At 40.4% G+C, this 17,032-nt stretch overlaps 1 protein-coding gene across 33 annotated transcripts in view; it reads left to right on the forward strand.

Annotated features, from left to right (window-relative positions):
* Positions 1-17,032, forward strand: part of camk2b1 (calcium/calmodulin-dependent protein kinase (CaM kinase) II beta 1) — a 107,140-nt gene that overhangs the window by 35,179 nt on the left and 54,929 nt on the right. For 29 of the 33 annotated variants that reach the window (XM_088076397.1, XM_088076398.1, XM_088076399.1 and 26 more), the window contains exons 6-8: positions 8,736-8,808; positions 14,712-14,814; positions 16,828-16,911. In XM_088076397.1, the coding sequence (XP_087932523.1) occupies positions 8,736-8,808; positions 14,712-14,814; positions 16,828-16,911 (260 nt within the window). Of the gene's footprint in view, positions 1-2,109; positions 2,183-8,735; positions 8,809-14,711; positions 14,815-16,827; positions 16,912-17,032 lie in introns of all 33 variants that reach the window. The other 4 variants (XM_088076401.1, XM_088076405.1, XM_088076411.1 and 1 more) reach the window with 1 other exon arrangement.

Here is a 17,032-nt window from a genome sequence, read left to right on the forward strand (position 1 = left end):
AGGCGCACAGAAACGAGTGTGATGGAGATGCTCTTCTATTTGTTAATGGCGTACACAATGGGTCACAATCAGGTTAAGTCACGCGTCCATAGAGTTTCTCATCACTTTCACCTCATTTATCCAGACGTGTGCTCAGCACTTCCCAAACAGACAGCCCTCTTCCGCAGGGAGCTGAAATGAAAGTGAAAGTTATCTATGTTTTCCTCAAAGCCAGACTCCATTGACAAAAACATTAATTTTACCTCAGTGAGCGAGGGGGCTGCTGATCTGCCACTGCTTTGATCAGTAGTTTGTGTCACTGTGTGACTTTAGTGAATCCAAAGTAACCTTTTGAAACACCGAAGTCACACAATAACACAAAATAATAAGGTGATCAAGGCAGACCAGCAGCTTCTATGTTCACTGGGGTAAAATTAATGGTAACACTTAAATAAACTGATGATATATTAATATCTGGATATTGTAATATCATAGGTGTTCTCTTTTCTTGGATTTAAAGTCTGCATTAAAATAATCAATTATTCCTGAACCTACCAGAGTGTTTTAGCTGTCCTATTTTTGCCTTTACTCACTTAGCCATTATATCCACGTTACTAATTATTATTTAACAAAAAATCTCATTATGTAAATATTTTGTGAAAGCACCAATAGACAACATTTTTTTAAAGATATTTTTTGGGGGGCTTTTGCCTTAATTGAAGATAGAATAGCTTAAGCGTGAAAGGAGGAGGAGGAGTGGATGACACTCATCAAAGGGCCGAGGCCAGAATCGAACCCATGGCGATGACTTAGCCTCTGTACATTGGGCGCACACTCTGCCAACTGAGCTACAGGGCGCCTCATCAATAGACAGTCTTCAATATCCTGGCAATATTGACATCAAGGTATTTGGTCAAAAATATTGCAATGTTTGATATTTTTCAGATTGACATATTCTATGTAATGTTGAAAAGAATAACCACGCAGCATATATATTCCAGCAGCACCCCTAATAAACGGTCCAGCTCCAAAAATATAAAAGCAATACATGGCGGCGGATGGTTAAATTATGGCCTGCCGCCTAAAATAAAGGAATGTGTGGGGAAACTGTGTTACAGATTAAGGTTTATGAACAGCAAGTAAATGCAGTCAATAAAAAGTTGTATATCTTTGGTGTCAAATGTAGCAACGTAAACATTTGGGGGTTTTTTTTTTAGATATTTGTGTACTGTGTGTGTGTGTGTGTGTGTGTGTGTGTGTGTGTGTGTGTGTGTGTGTGTGTTTGTGAGAAAGCATGCACATATTATCTCTCTCATTCTCTCTCTCAGTCCACCCACTAACGAGACACTGTGTGGGTGTGGATCCTGCAGGCTGCCTGTCTCTTTGCGCCTGCTATTAGTCACATATTGTACACATTACACTCTCATTGCACCAAGTTACATACACACACACACGCACACACACACACAATAGAGTGAGGTAGGTGCATGTGTTTCTCACACAGTGATGTGTTTTGCTTTTAGTGATGGAAAAATAGCCTGGCGTCAGCCCACCAGTCCTCTATGATTCAGTTTCATCCTATACATAAGTGTTTCGTTTCTGTCATGTATTATTATCTCTCTTCGCCCTTCAAAAGCGCCTCCTCTTTCACAATCTGTCACCCTTTTTTTCTTTTGGTTTCAGCCTCTCCTCTCCTCTCCTCTCCTCTCCTCTCCTCTCCTGTTGTTGTGATTTTTGTCTGGCAGGTTGTTCTGCTGTGGCTGCTCTTGTCTCTCATCATGTTTAAAAAAGCAAAACGAAACGTTTTTGTCTCCTCCACCCGCATTTATCCAACCACCCCTCCCTGTCCAACGTCTTTATCTGCATCAATCGCCCTCTCCTCCTCCTCCTCCTCCTCCTCCTCCTCCTCCTCTCATTTCACCTGACGTCTATGTCACACGCCCTCCTCTTATCTAACCTGCCATTTTCTCATCTTTAATTTTGTCTCATTCATCTTGCATTGGTCCTGCCCATCACTCTTTTCCCCTTATTTCCTGTTTCTTCTCCCCCCCCCCCCCTTCCATTTCTCCACCTTCATCCCTCTTTTCACCTCCCTCCACCGTCCCTCCTCTCTCTGTTTTGTCTTCACAGTCACTGTATCCATCAGATTCTAGAAAGTGTCCATCACATTCACCAACATGACACAGTGCACAGGGACCTGAAGGTTAGTATATGTAGAGGAGCATCTGCATCCCTGCTTCCTTTCCCTCCTTCCTTCCTTCCTCCTCCGTCTCGTCTGTTTGTGTCGTCAGTTGCTGCTCTAATGTCCGCCTGTCCGACTTGTCTCTGGGTATGTTCTTATATTTCATTTTTGCTTTTTATTATATGGTATATTTTTAAATTGGGGACCCTGGCCTGCCCCACCCACCCTCCCCGCTCCATCTTCCCTCCCACCCGTTCTCTTTACAATCATTACACAAACCGCTATGAAACTCCTGTTGCACTGACTGTCGACCAGATCGATCAATGAATGAGCCTTCACACACACATACACACATACACAACTACAGGGGTGCAATAAATATCCAGTGTTTACACATGCCCGTACGATTATCAATTTCTCCCACCAGGCTAGTTACAAGAAGCCATAGTTATATTTACATCGATTTTTTTCTTCTTCCTCCCTCCTCCCGTTTCTCCTGCTTTGAGTCTGTTAATTTATTTTATTGATCTGTGTGATTTTTGAGAAGGCGCCATTCAACATCAGGTATATTTTCGTAGAAAAATGCAACAAAAGAACTGAGCTGCTTTTTAAATCAAATTATTGTTTATGTTTTATGATTATCTTACAAGCTTCTTCTTAGCTGCTGGTAGTTTGCGTATAAAGATGCTTTTATTAATTATTCCCCAAGAAAAGTCTGAGCAGTGTCATTATAAAAACTCCTCTCCGCAAAGTCACTATGGTAACTTTTAGGCTAGTGCTAAAATAGTACTGCTACCCCTTTTGATGAAATCAAACTCTCTTGCGCACACTCAGTTGACACACATTTCTAAATTCTTATTTGTGATTTTGTTATTCAGTTTAAAGTGTTGTCATACACGCCACACTTACATGCACACCAAAATCTCCCTATTATTCTGAAAATGACAATATATTGGTCATATGAACAGCATATTCCATTTAAATATCCAGACTTAGGCTGTTTTACAAATTTAACGTTTTACGATTAATGCATTTGGGGTATGCTGAAGTTATTCGGGTTTTAGGAGCCTTATTTGGGCGCGTGCACAGCCAATTCAGAATACGCGTCTCAGCTGGGTGTTGTACTGCAGTTTGTGACACACGGCCTGTTGTCTGTTTGCGGTCAGGTTTGTGCATTTTAATGGATGCGTTGTACACAAATTTGGGCTTTTTAGTTTGTTTTTTTTTTTGATGTGCTAAACAGCGACTCTGCAGCAACAGACTGTTTCTGTCACCAAAATCACAATATAATATTGCTCAGTATATTGTATATGATGATTCCATAATTGAAGTTATCAGCTGTAATGATAGCGATGGAGTTGGAGTAATAGCTGTGGTGGTACTGTAAACTGATGTTATTGTGGATACATTATTTAGATCCTTTGATGGCTACTATTGAGAAGATAATAGTAAAAATGCTGTTGTTTTTTTTGTACTTTAAGCAGTGCATTTATAGCACTTCTTTTTATTTACCGTGCACTTTTCATTTGAAGCACATCTCAAGTGCTACAGACTGTGCAGCTGTTTATTAGTTCACAGAAATAAGCTTCTTAAAACTGAACAATTCACCAAACAGGCTAAGTGCTTATTTTTTCTGTTATCTGCACCATCATTTTTTTTCTAGAATTGGAGTGAAAAACAACAAGTCCTGTTTGTTGCTGTGATCTGTAGACCTAATTATTCACTTCCTCTTTGAAGAATACTGTAAAGTGGGGTAACCTGTTAGTTTGCAACAGAACTGTAAACAAACATTTCTTATGGCAGATTACATACATACACAGAGGCACTGCTTATACACAAAGTGTGAATAAAGCTTGCTTTTTATAGAAGGTGTAGTAAAAACAAAAGGTGAACAGGAACACTACAGAATGGATCTCAAAATAGAGCAAATATTGGGCGTGATATCCACGGTATGACCACCCTCAACTGCAAACACACACAGGACCGTTTGCGATGAACTCCCTCCATCGAACACAAACACACACACACACGCAGAGGATTCTTACCCTGCCGGTTACAGAGCTCAACAGCTGACAAAGTGGGGGGAGGACAGACATGAACACACACACACACACACACACACACACACACACACACATGCACACACACTGAGCTGCATGCATACCTGCATGCATGCTAAGAGTGTGCAAGAAAACACGCACACATTTCATAGATGGAAGTCACTGTAGCCTCGACCGCACATTTACAGACACATGCAGCCACATGCTCGTGTTGGCTTTTAGTGATCACCTAGTACACACACACACACACACACACACACACACACACACACACACACACACACACACACACACACACACACACACGGCTCTGAGCATTTGGTCCATAGATGTGACCTGGCTAGTATTTATTCATTGGGAGACCTTTAGAAACAAGACACAGGATTCTAATTTATAGCCCTGAACTTTACAGCCATGCCAGTCCATCTTACTCTCTCTGTCTGTCTCACTTTCTGTCTCTCCCTCTCTCTTGTTTCTCTCATGTTATAATATTTCGCAGACTCCTCCTAAATTCCAACCTATTACTGTAAGTCAGCCTTCGAGGTCCTGTGTGTTTGATGGAGACTGCCCGTTTTGCAGCTCAGTGTCTGAATTGTTAGGCTACTAGTTAACTGATTAGTCTTTGTTGAATCACAAGAAATCTTGCACTCAAACAAAGCATAATGCAACACTTGCATTTGTCTAAATCTTTAAATGAGTATAGTATATATGAGTATATATGTGGTGTAAAGTAGGGCTGTAAAGTGATCGGTTGCTCGATTGGTTGGTCGATTTTCTCTTGCTTCAACCAAGTGTTATTGGTCGAACAGTTGCTGGTCTTACTTAAATACGGCCGTGTGTCTACTAGGCTCCTGACGGTATGTTTTTCTATACTATAGTGAAGACAGGCATTCCTCTTTCTATTACACTCATTGTATGAAGTGCACAGCAGGCACCACCAGAGCAGTCTTTGGTCTCTATAGATGTAACAGGCAGCTGAGCTGAAGACGCAGTGACACCTATTGATCGAGGAATAAGTTACAGGACTGGAAACATCCGGCGGTCAGCAGGCAGAGAGAGACCTTTGGGAAAAACAGGGGGATTGCCAGGCTGAAATTTCAGAAAGGTTTGAATTATAACGTATAAAGTTATGAAATATATTTTCCCAGATGAAAATGACTGTTATGGACCCTTCTCCACTATGATTGAACAGCTGGTGACAGTGACAATCGCAATGTTTTACCTAAAGTTAACCATTTTACAACTCTTTTTTTTTAAATCCAAAAACGAACATATAATCAGAGAATACATTCTTTGTGTGATTTACTGCTGTCGATTTATTTTGCTGAGTCTTCAAAAAGACATTGCCGTTAAAGGCTGGATTACAAAGCTTCTGAAAGGGTCACACTGAAGCTCTTGTTGGAACGGCGGGATGGCTAACATTAGTTTCTGAGCTACAAATAGTAAGTCTCTCTCACATGCAGCGTTACAGAGATATTTCACGTCAGTAACATCTTGGTGTACGTGACATCATCAACCCCAGAGTTTATTTTCCGATTATATAATAATGGACATCATATTTAATTTTCACTCAAGGCATTCCACTTTCCTAAACAGAGTTTACTTGTCTGGGGTATGTGTTAATGTCCAGCCCTGTGACAGGAAGAAAAACACTTTGGTGGACAAACAGCATCACCAGTTGGAGTCTAATCTGTGCACTGTGGTGATTTAGTAAATCTAGAGGTAACATACAGATTTTTTTTCCCCCATCAACCAATTGATTGGTTAAATCAATTAGAATATCAGATTTTTTTGGGTGAAATACAGCCCTAGTACAGCGCAAATCAATCATCTAGAACTAAATAAAAAATTAACATACTTCTCTCACACAAGTCCAGACACCAGGACAGAACAGGCTTTTCTTTTACAAGCAAGTGATATCAAGAGGACCACATAAATAATGCAAACTTCAAGGCCACATGTAAGATATAAAACACTCTGTGTATATAGTTTGTTGTAGGGTGGACTTTTAATAAATTAAAAGAAAAATGGCACAAACCTCACTCTAAACTTTTATGAACCATGACTTTGTCAGTGCACAGGAAGCGCACATGCACGGTCAGGCTTGTATCTACACATGATGCCACATTCCCAAAAGCACAGGTGCTTGTGTTCATGTGTGTGTGTTCATGCTGCATCAGTCCACACCTCCCACAGCTGGACCCAATGTACATGGCCCATTGCGCACATGTACGTCTTGTTTGTTTCATCATATATATATATATATATATATATATATATATATATATATATATCTATGTCTATATATATATATATATATATATATATGTATATACTGTATAAACTCGTTATATATCTTCCTTCCCTGGTTTCTGCATAGAGTCAAAACTGAATCATCCCTCAGCATCCCTCACACAGTTTTTGGGTTTGATTTTTTATTTTTAGCGCCTGGTAGTGTACTGAGAGCCAGGTCAGATCCTCCTGATGACATGAGCTCAACACTCTCTCTGTATTAGTCTGGACTCACTGCTGCCCCCAAATGATTTCAGTGGGTGGGAGCACTTGCCTTGACAAGCAAACTCCATCAGCCGCTCCTGGTATAACAGATATTGGCAAAAAATCCAACATCATGCATCCGTAATGACGTGTACCTTGTTGACAACAATCCCAATCAGGTTTTCTCAGTACACTGGCATTACCAGCATATTTTGCCATTTGTCATTCAGCTGGCAGCGTCCTTGTTGTCTGTGTGAAGCATTGTGAACAGTGATTAACAGTTTTGCAGCATCTTGAATCTGCTCAAACAACAATGAACATTGTATTTGTACAGGGGAACATCTTCTTCACCACCAATGGAGCCAGTTGATAAATCAAGCTTTTGCCAAATCCAGTCAGAAAATTGGCAAAAACGTCTTTTCCTCTGAGAAACTCTGCGAATGCATCCTCTTGTTCTTGTTAAATTGTTGTGATTGACTCTATTTATGTAATAACTTCACTCAATGTTAACTAATGTTAAAGGTAGTGCTTGATACTTTGAGAGGCGCCATTAGGGTTAAGCGAGCCTGTATTTTGTGTCTTTAAATACAACACAGTCGTAGTAACGTTGTCAACTACAGTGTGGATCCTTGATTGGCCCAGAATGGCTCTCACTGGATTTTAATTTCTGGACAGCAGCGAGACCAGACTGATACAGAGAGCGTAAAAAGAATTTTGAGCTTACGTCATCAGGATGGTCTCATCAGGCGAGCGCACTGACATCAGAATGACAGCTCTTGTCAGCAGCGGCCAGCTAGGCCGGCAGTAGACATGTCATTGATCCCAGACACATCTCTGAAATGTTATTAATTGCACAATGACTCACTCCTTCCCTTACCTCCTTCATCAACGCCTTCTGTGCACCCCACCCCCCAATGGCCAGCCACATTCTCACACCCTCTTTCATCACCAGAGGCCCGCTGACTAAAACATAGAGGGATGTGGGGTATCTAGAATCCAGCTGCAGCCAAATGTAAAATGTGTTTCTCAGATGAGTGTGTCCATGGATATACTCATCTACGAATAATAGAGTATATAAGACAGAGATCACAGAGAATATCCTTTGTGTTTCTGCAAAAAAGATTGACTCAAAGGAATCTTCTGTTGCAGAGCACCCACAGTTATGCCCCTTTTAGACCAACAGTGCAACCCAGGGCTAAAGCCAGTCCCCAAAACCCTCATTAATAAAAAGTCGTTCATGACATCTGCTGCACTATAGTGTGTTTGGTCCACTTTATTCCCACACCAGCTATTTTATTCTGAGGCTATCTTTTATGTGGGAACATAAACTGAGGTCAGGTCAGTTTCTGGTTTTGTTGGTCCAGTCTGGTGTACAAGTTTGATTTTGTGCAAACCGACTGAACCTGCATTTGTGTGCCTAACTGGCTGTAGGTGTGTGTTGTGGGCAGAACTTCTGTCAGAGGCTGTGTTTTTATTTATATCTGTCGCTCGCTTTGAAAGAACCACAGTGAATGGGGAACAACTGATTCTTGAAGTTAAAATGAGAAATTATTTATACGACATGCTTATTTTACTTTGAAAACCTAAACAGAGGGTTGGAAGAAGAGCTCAAAATTTCTGCTAAGGTTAATGAAGATTGCTAAATACAGGCTGGGCTAATGTTACTTGCTGTTGGCTATATTGTATGTAATTTTTAAGTAATATCACAATTAAACACATTTTCTTATTACTGGTTAGCTAATGTAGCCATGGTAGCTAACTAGTCAGAAGCAATGTAAGTGGATCAATTTGCATAATGCTGGGCATGTACTTAGCTGTGGGGCAGCCAAAGCCAATAAAATCTGTAAGTGTGGCAACAGAAGAGCCCTTTTAACCCATGTTGTACCCTTTAATCCCCTCCCAATCCTCCATCATACCTCCCCCACCTTCCCTCCCCACACCCCTGGCCTGTGCACGGGATTGTAGCGCTGCTCAGACTAACATGCGCCCCCCCCTCCCTCCTTGGTGTTTGCATGCAGTCATTGCATCCAGCAGATCCTGGAGGCAGTACTTCACTGCCATCAAATGGGCGTGGTGCACCGGGACCTGAAGGTGAGTGATTGGGATCATCTCGCTGTCCCTTTAGAGTGTGCCTAAATATTTGTGTAAAGGGGGGCGATGTGTGGGTGTGTGATTTGTGTAGTCTGTGTAAGTCTGATAAGTCAATGAGAAACTGTCTGTAATGTTTGTGGACATACTGTCACTTGCAAAGCCTCTGGGCTTAGAGGAGGTTTTGAATCATCTCATTCCCCTAAATTTTGGTACAATTGCTCTCTTTGTAATCACATACAATTTAGGCCTGCACAATACTTGGTTGTTGAGTTAGAGAGCCGTTCAGAGGTAGGCCAAAGCTCCCTCTACCCGAGTTATAACAGTCCTCACAGCTTGGTAGTGATCGCCATGAGACTGTTGCATACCACCTCCGAACTTTCTCTGGCTCTGCCCTGACATACACAGCCTTCAGCCCTGTGCAGTCACCTTCTTTTCTTTTTGTGTAAACACCACTTCCCTCAGTCTGTGGAGATTTCAAGCATGCAGTGCTGGTCATGCTCCTTTGTCACTGCTGTTTTGGAACAGGTTCTTGTCATTGCACAGATGGCCCATTTCTTTGTCAGTGGATCTATATAAGATGGCCCAGGAGGATATTTAATTTGACCTCAGGTTGATTTACTAGTCAGAGGAATATGTTAACTATTGATTATGAGACACGCTGTGTGGTTTGGATTGCCTGTATAGATCACTTAATGGCCCTAAGTGCCTCAAATGTGACAGCTCGTTTTCTGTAAACTGCCATCAATTGACTTGTGATGCTTTGATTGGCTGGCTGGCTGAAAGTCTTTTTTAGGGTTGGAAGTAAAGCGCCATACACTAATTTTAAATCGGCAACAAGTTTCTTGGAACTGTTAACTGCTTAATGGATGTATTTTGTGGACGTCTTTGGATATGCTACATGATTCGAATAGGTTTTGCTCTTAAAGGGATAGTTTGGATTTTTTAAGGTGGGTTTTTATATGGAACTTATCCATAGTCATTGTATTACTTACAGGACATAGCAGTCAGTGTGCCCCCAGTTTAGATAAACAGGCAGGAGTAATACCCTGGATGCTAAGCAGAGTGCTGCTGTGGATAGAGGCAGCAGCAAAAGGTATTTTAGCCACCTAAAAAAATCAATATCTGTTTAAGTGTTTGCCATATTTAGAATATTGTAAGAACTATCGTAAGTGGCAATTAAAGCCATAATATTCATCAATGCCTTCGTCAAAGCCACCCCACTTTATTGACAAAAACAGTAATTTTACCTTGCAGAACATGAGAGTTTCTGTTTTACCGCTGCCATGATCAGTCCATTTTCCCACTGGACAAAATCCCATGAACATCTGGCTTTCGTATTTATTGGGAAACATTACAATCAGCATTCTCTTCTGGGTTCAATGAGTAGTCAAAGGTATTTCTTGCTTCCAGCATCGATTGGCAGTGATGAAAATACAACACCCAGTTGGACGGGCTAATTTTAGCCCATTTGCCAGCCCAAAATATTGTCCTTCTCCACCCAAAAAGCACGAAAGAATTGTCTAAAATTTAGTCTGCACCGGGGTGCCCACTTGCACACCTGGTAAAGCTGGCACACAATGTACCAAGGCTTTGTCGTTTTTACCCTCAGCCCTTTGCTGCATGTTAATCCCCCCCCCTTTCATGCTGAAGCTGCCTTGTTCAATAAAGGCCAAAAAAACCCCCAAAAAATAATAAAACGTCTGCACCAACTTTGAGAGAGAGAAAAGAAGTAACCACCATAACATTTTCACCGGCCTCCATACTTACTGTTTACTAACCTGTTTTTCGGCTCATCCGTAATGGCAAACATGACACACCAGACTAAAAACCACAAAAACAGAAAGGGATACACAGCTGTGTACACAGCTCTGGTCTACTAGCAGTAGGAAAAGTCTCCATCACCTTCTTTATATCAGATTTCCCGTATTTAAAAACCCACACACATGCGCTAATTTTGATGGGTAAAGGTTACTAGTTTGTGTTAGTTTGTAACTTTGGTGACTCCAAGCCAACTCTTTACAATACCAACGAAGGTAATACACGAACAGTGGATAAGTGCCTTGTACAACCTCACTTTAAAAATTCCAGACTATCCCTTTAAGGATTTTGCTGAGCTTGAAATGCATTTTTAGTAAAATTGTACAGCAAGCAGTCGCCTTGTTTGATGTGATTGCTGACTGTGAACTGACTAACAACTAAACACAAGTTTTGCTTAGGTCTGTAACTGTTTAAATTTGGCTTAATGCTGTGCTTGTGCAAAAGTTTCCACCCAAACAAAGCGGCTCCTCAAGTATGATGAGCTGTGTGTGAATCAGCATCAAAACAGACAGAAATGAAACTGTTTTCAGTCCTCTCGCTGTCATGTCTTGTACCTGGTCGTGTTTTCTTGTGCGCATGATGTTTGTCACATCTTGTTTTGCATGATGCACTTGGTCTAGTAGGTCTTCTCTATGCAAATGTCAGTCGTGGCATTCCAGCGAAGGCGTGTTGTGTTCATCAGTACTGTTGTGGCTATTTCTTTATTTAGCCGACACGCCTATCTGGTTTCACACCCAAGCATCGGAGAGCATTTCATGCAATAGGTCATAGTGTGATGACTGAGGACAGCTCGGTGACAAGATCCCTCAAATAAGGAATTGGGTTGTGGCAAACGGCATAACAACACAGCAAACAAATGTATGTGTGCCAGCCCTATGTTGTTCAGACTGTGCAACAAGTAGTGTTTTTTTTGTACTTCTTTTCAGAGTAAATGTCAGTCTTAAAGGCAGTCTGACAAAAGTAATGGATATAATGGAAATTCTATGAACAGCTAGTAAAGATAAGAAAACAACAATACTTTAATCATGGCTGGAAATTGAACTAAAATACATCTACAACACAGTCTTTTTGACTTCTCTGACCCTTTCTTAATCTGGAGCGACGTCACTTTTCTTGTGCTGCATTCAGACGTCTTTCACAAATATTTTAACCTTTGAACCCTGTGCAAATATGTGCAGTCTTTTTAGCAACTTGGTGAGAAATGTTCCACAAATTGTGAGAAAATAATATAATTAGAAAATGATTTTTTTAAATAAAAGCTAGGGGAAAATTTCTAGAAAAAAATAAAAAAGTTAGGGAAAAACTATATGTATAATCACCATAAATACATATTTAAAATTATAATATATTATTATTTTAATCATTTTTCCAGGTTCTCTTGTTGTTGTATGTTTTTTGGGTTTTTTTTTTACATTTTAAAAGTTACTAATTTCTTGCTAATTTTTGGGTCATTTTTTTCTGTCTCTCATTGCCTTCCCATATTATTTGGAAAATAATCTATTTAAATTGCTGAAGTTTCAAAGGGTTAATCTATTTATTTCAATCATACCTTTTCCAAGTTTGGACTGTTTAATGCTACCACTGTTTAGGCAACATAATAGATGACGAATTTTGTAGAAGAGTTGGCATTTTTGGTATTTCTTTCAGCCAGTAGTATCGAAAAAATCCAAACAGCACTTTGCTTTAACTTAATTAATTAATTAAGTCCTTAAAGTTATGGTAAAATGAGTTAGTGCCAGTTTCTTTTTACACACTACAGCAGTCTGCCTAAATCCTCTTAATGGAGGGCTACATCCTGGCCACTTTCTGCAGGAGAGTTAGTGAGGAATCCCACAGCAGCTAGATCCTCCACAGACAGATAAACACAAGGGAAGAGAAAAAGATGGGAATCATTTCACTTTAAACACCCACTCATGCACTGCTCTCGAATACAGCTTTCTCTATCATCCGTGCACCCTCCCTCTCAATCAGAGCAGTTGCCAGTCATCCTCAGCTGTGTGCATGTCTCAGTATGTGTGTGTGCCACAGAGATGGAGAGGCATGGAGCGCTTACATCGAAAAGTGATGGCGATTGCTGCTGTTACGTCTGAACATGCGGCCTGGATGTTTATGCACCTTTTTGATGGAAGCGCATGCTTCATCAGAATTTCCACCCACATCCGTTTTCACGGATTATCTTACTGCTGCAGTGTTGGCAAGTTCTAACTCCCTCGTTTACAAAAGAGTAAAGCTTAACCAAGTGGTGGAGCCGGGAGAATATGATGACACGAGGTAGGCACAGCGCCTCAGGATTACTGGTCCGCTTCACTCACAGTCTCTCTCGCTCTTGCTCATTTCCTTCTCTTTTACTTATGGGCTCAAAGGCTATAAAAGCACACTTTTAAGTATCTGCACTTTAAATACACAGTATTCCTGTGCCTTTAAACAAATTAGCAGAGGGTAGAGAGAGCGAGGGGAGAAAGGCAGAGGGTGCAAAGACACGCTGCTGCAGTGCAGGGGAGGCAGTGACAGAAATGCAGCCTAAATATAATGTCCTCATTCTCGCCGTACTGTGAGTTTGCACTTGTGTTGTTGCTCACTGAGTTACAACCATGCAGGGAAATTGGGTGAGACTGAAGGCTTTGGTACTTTGGTCCCTCTTATAAGTGACAGTGTTACTGCTGACGTAGTTATATTTAGCCAAAACAAGGTAGTAGCATTTTAAAACTAACGCTTATACAAACGATTTCTAGAGACAGAGCGAAAGGCAGAAATAATATCATAGGTAGGTTTAAACTTTGAATCAACTTTATTTTCTTTGTTAGACAGTGGAATATGTTAGTGTAGTGTATGTCAGTGGTTTTAATGTTGTGGCTGATCTGTGTATTTGTTACTTCATTGGCCTAGCTGACCTCCCTAACCTTAGGAATTCATATTGACTCGTAGTTTGAGGAAATTGTCTCGATTTCTTTCAAAAACATGGAGAGAAGGCAATGAGCAACTTGATGAGAAATGACCCAAAAAAATAGCAATAAACGGGTAGCAACTAACAAGAAAAGTACCTAAAATTAGCCAAAAATGAGAAAAAAACCTAAACTATTAAATATAAATATGAATAATAACTTTATATATATATATATGTGTGTGTGTGTGTGTGTGTGTGTGTGTGTGTGTGTGTGTGTGTGTGTGTGTGTAAATTTATATACATTTCATTGTATTTTTCCCCAGTTATTTGGTTATTCTCTAATGAGTCTGGGTTTTTTTTCCAAATACAATTTTCAGGTTATTTTCTTGTCACCTTTTACCAACTTTTTGCAAGTCATAGGACATTTTCTGGCCAGTTGCTGCTTGCCTTTTTCCCATGTTTGTGAAGGAAATCAAACAAATATACTCACGTTTCAAAGGTTTCAGTGCTTGTAAAAGACACCTAAAGGCAACACAAGAAAACTGATGCTGATCCAGGTTTCAGAGGGTTAATGGTGACCCTGTTAGCCAGCCTGGTGATTTCCAACACTATGGATGTCAATGAATTAAAAAATTTTTCCACCAGAGTGATTTATTTGTCATTGAGGATTTCGAGTTGCCTTTACAGAGGCAATGATGAAGTGAGAGTTGAGAGAGATGTAGAGACAAAATGAGAGAGAGCTGGTGGCCAGTGGGGATAGCAGCCCATTATTAGAGCCCTCTTCTGACAGAGAATAATGAGGCTGACTGCATTATCTGGGCCACAGCGATGGAGCCTATAGACCACAGCACACCACATGAGGCTAGCACATAAAAGCACTGCAAACTGACGAGGTCGCGTTTACACATAAAGCCATGCAGAGCAATAAAAGGTCGTCCACAGAGTTATTGGCCTGTTATTGTACAGCTTTTGCTTGTCTACACAAGTTTTTCAAATGACATCTACGTGTGTGTGTATCTGTGTTTTGTGTGTGTGTGCTGAATACAGTGTCGATAAGGATAAATACAGTTACAAACTTTGTGCATGCGTAGTTTTCCACCTCTAGCTTTTCCCCCGCTAAGACTAGTACATGTTTTTTACCTCCAATTTTTTATTTCAAATTAAACTGATAACCTTATTTATCTCCTCTTGCCCTCTTTAGCCAGAGAACCTGCTCCTAGCAAGCAAATGTAAGAACGCCGCAGTGAAGCTGGCTGACTTTGGCCTGGCCATCGAGGTGCAGGGGGATCAGCAGGCCTGGTTTGGTACGTACATCACGTGATTGTTTTATATTTATCTAAAGACACAAAGGGGCTCCCTTATAACTAAAGTGATAGAATAAGGTCCGGATACTGTGGTTAGGTTAGTGATAAGGATTGCAAATGTATTTTAAATGCCTGATAAAGGAATAAAGACCTAAGAATAAAAAAAAGGTTTTACTGAGGAATGTCCTTCTATCACAGAGAGAGACAGTGAGGAAGATTTAGGGGGATTTTTTGGAGTCTGACATTGAGGATTACAGATTGCAACCACAACTTTCCTGGTTAGGATTCTTTCTGTGTTGATTGTCGAAGAGTTTTTTAACAGGAGTCAGATTATCCATAGAGGTCTCCACCTCCCCAAAACAAACTGACCGTCTGATTTAAAACTGATTAAAGCAGTTTCAGTGTGGCTCAGCACCTGTAGATTAGGGGTGTAAATCAACGGTTTCATCACAATATGATATTATATTGATACTTTGGACAACGTTAATATATTTGCCGATATCATTAAGTCTGCCAGGATAAGGTTTGAATATGAGCAGATATTATATGAATGCACGTTTTTTCAGCCGAACATTTTGAAACAGAGCAGCTGATGTTACTGTTAGAAGTCAGCGAAGTGAGAATTTATCAGGAAACAAACTGATGATTTATTCCTGAGAAAACGGCGTTATCCTCATCATCTTTCTCATGTCTGCTCGCCATCATCTGCCTCACGCTGTGTGATGGTGACACAGAATTTAAAAATAAAGGCGCATCTGAAAGAGGATGATATGGATCTATGTTTTCGATTTGCATCAGTGACATGTGATCATTTAATCGATATATCAATGCAGATTTTAACCAGGAAACAAATAATCCACAGAGACCCGGCTATTTAAATCAATATAAACAGAGTAAAGTCAGGGTTCTCACAGTTATGGAAAATCTTGAAAAGTCATGGAATTTCACAATCACATTTTCCAGTCCTTGAAAAGTCATGGAATTATTAAATCATTGAAAGTTTTGGAAAAGTTATGGGATTTTGTTGTGTGTAATGAAATTGTTACAGTACTCTTCAGTCGACAGCCTTTCACGTAATGCAATGTGACGGCAAATTTATTTTCTGTGGATGTCCATTCCTACCAGTATATCCCCCTAAATCGTACACACTGGACCTTTAAGCTGCTGGAAAAGATTATATACAAAGATGTAATTCTATATGATATATTCTTATTAGTGCTCAAAAAGGATATACGCCCAAGATTATGTAAACATATATTCACCCTCGTCTATATTAAAAGTTAACATTTTTGGACGTGTCATAGTAATGTGCAATAATATTTATGTATTTCTACTTTTTGATATTTCTTATACTATCTTATTTTGAACTTGGGTAACATATCTCCTGTGTCGATGGTCAAAGGTCAAGGTCACGGTGACCTCATACAACATGTTTTTGGCCATAATTCAAGAACCTTCAAGAACCACCTTGAAGCTGATTGTGTAGATCTTCTGTGTCTGGAGCATCAATATTTGCACAGGCATGGATGTAAACTGTAAGTGCAACTTGACTGGTGCCAGAGGCACACAACTGCATGATGAAATATCTAGTTTATCAAACTCTGATCATCGAGGTCCAGAGTAGCGTATGTTTTTGTTTGCACACAGAAATAAATAAGCAAAAAAACAAACAAACAGTGCGCGGGATGCATCTGTCTCAGTTCAGAGCTGCTGAGGCACACTTCCACATCTCACCTGTACCTCTTTTACTCACATCTGTACTCATCAGCACCGGCGTCAGTGGCTTTCCCCAACGAGAGATTTGCCAGTTCTTCACGACCAACTGACCTTAAAGCCTCAAATCTGTATTTGAGATCCCAAGTCGTAGTTTACAGAGGATTATTTTGCTTTTTATACCGCTGATCCAAGGATAGAAGATACTCTGTTGCCTTTAGAGTGTCAATCATTCGTGTGTGTGTGTGTGTGTGTGTGTGTGTGTGTGTGTGTGTGTGTGTGTGTGTGTGTTTACTGCAGGATTTGCTGGCACACCGGGATACCTGTCCCCTGAGGTGCTGAGGAAGGAGGCATATGGTAAACCTGTGGACATCTGGGCCTGTGGTGAGTTGTACAGAGAGAAACACACACACTCATTTACACACTTCACACACACACTGTATTTTCCTAGATAATTGTAAACAAAAAACAAACACTGAAGCACACTTTTTAACAAATTATGTAT

Source organism: Plectropomus leopardus, chromosome 4 (assembly GCF_026936395.1).
Source record: "Plectropomus leopardus strain MGB_pleo_1.0 chromosome 4, ASM2693639v1, whole genome shotgun sequence".
NCBI classification, from domain to species: Eukaryota; Metazoa; Chordata; class Actinopteri; order Perciformes; family Serranidae; genus Plectropomus; species Plectropomus leopardus.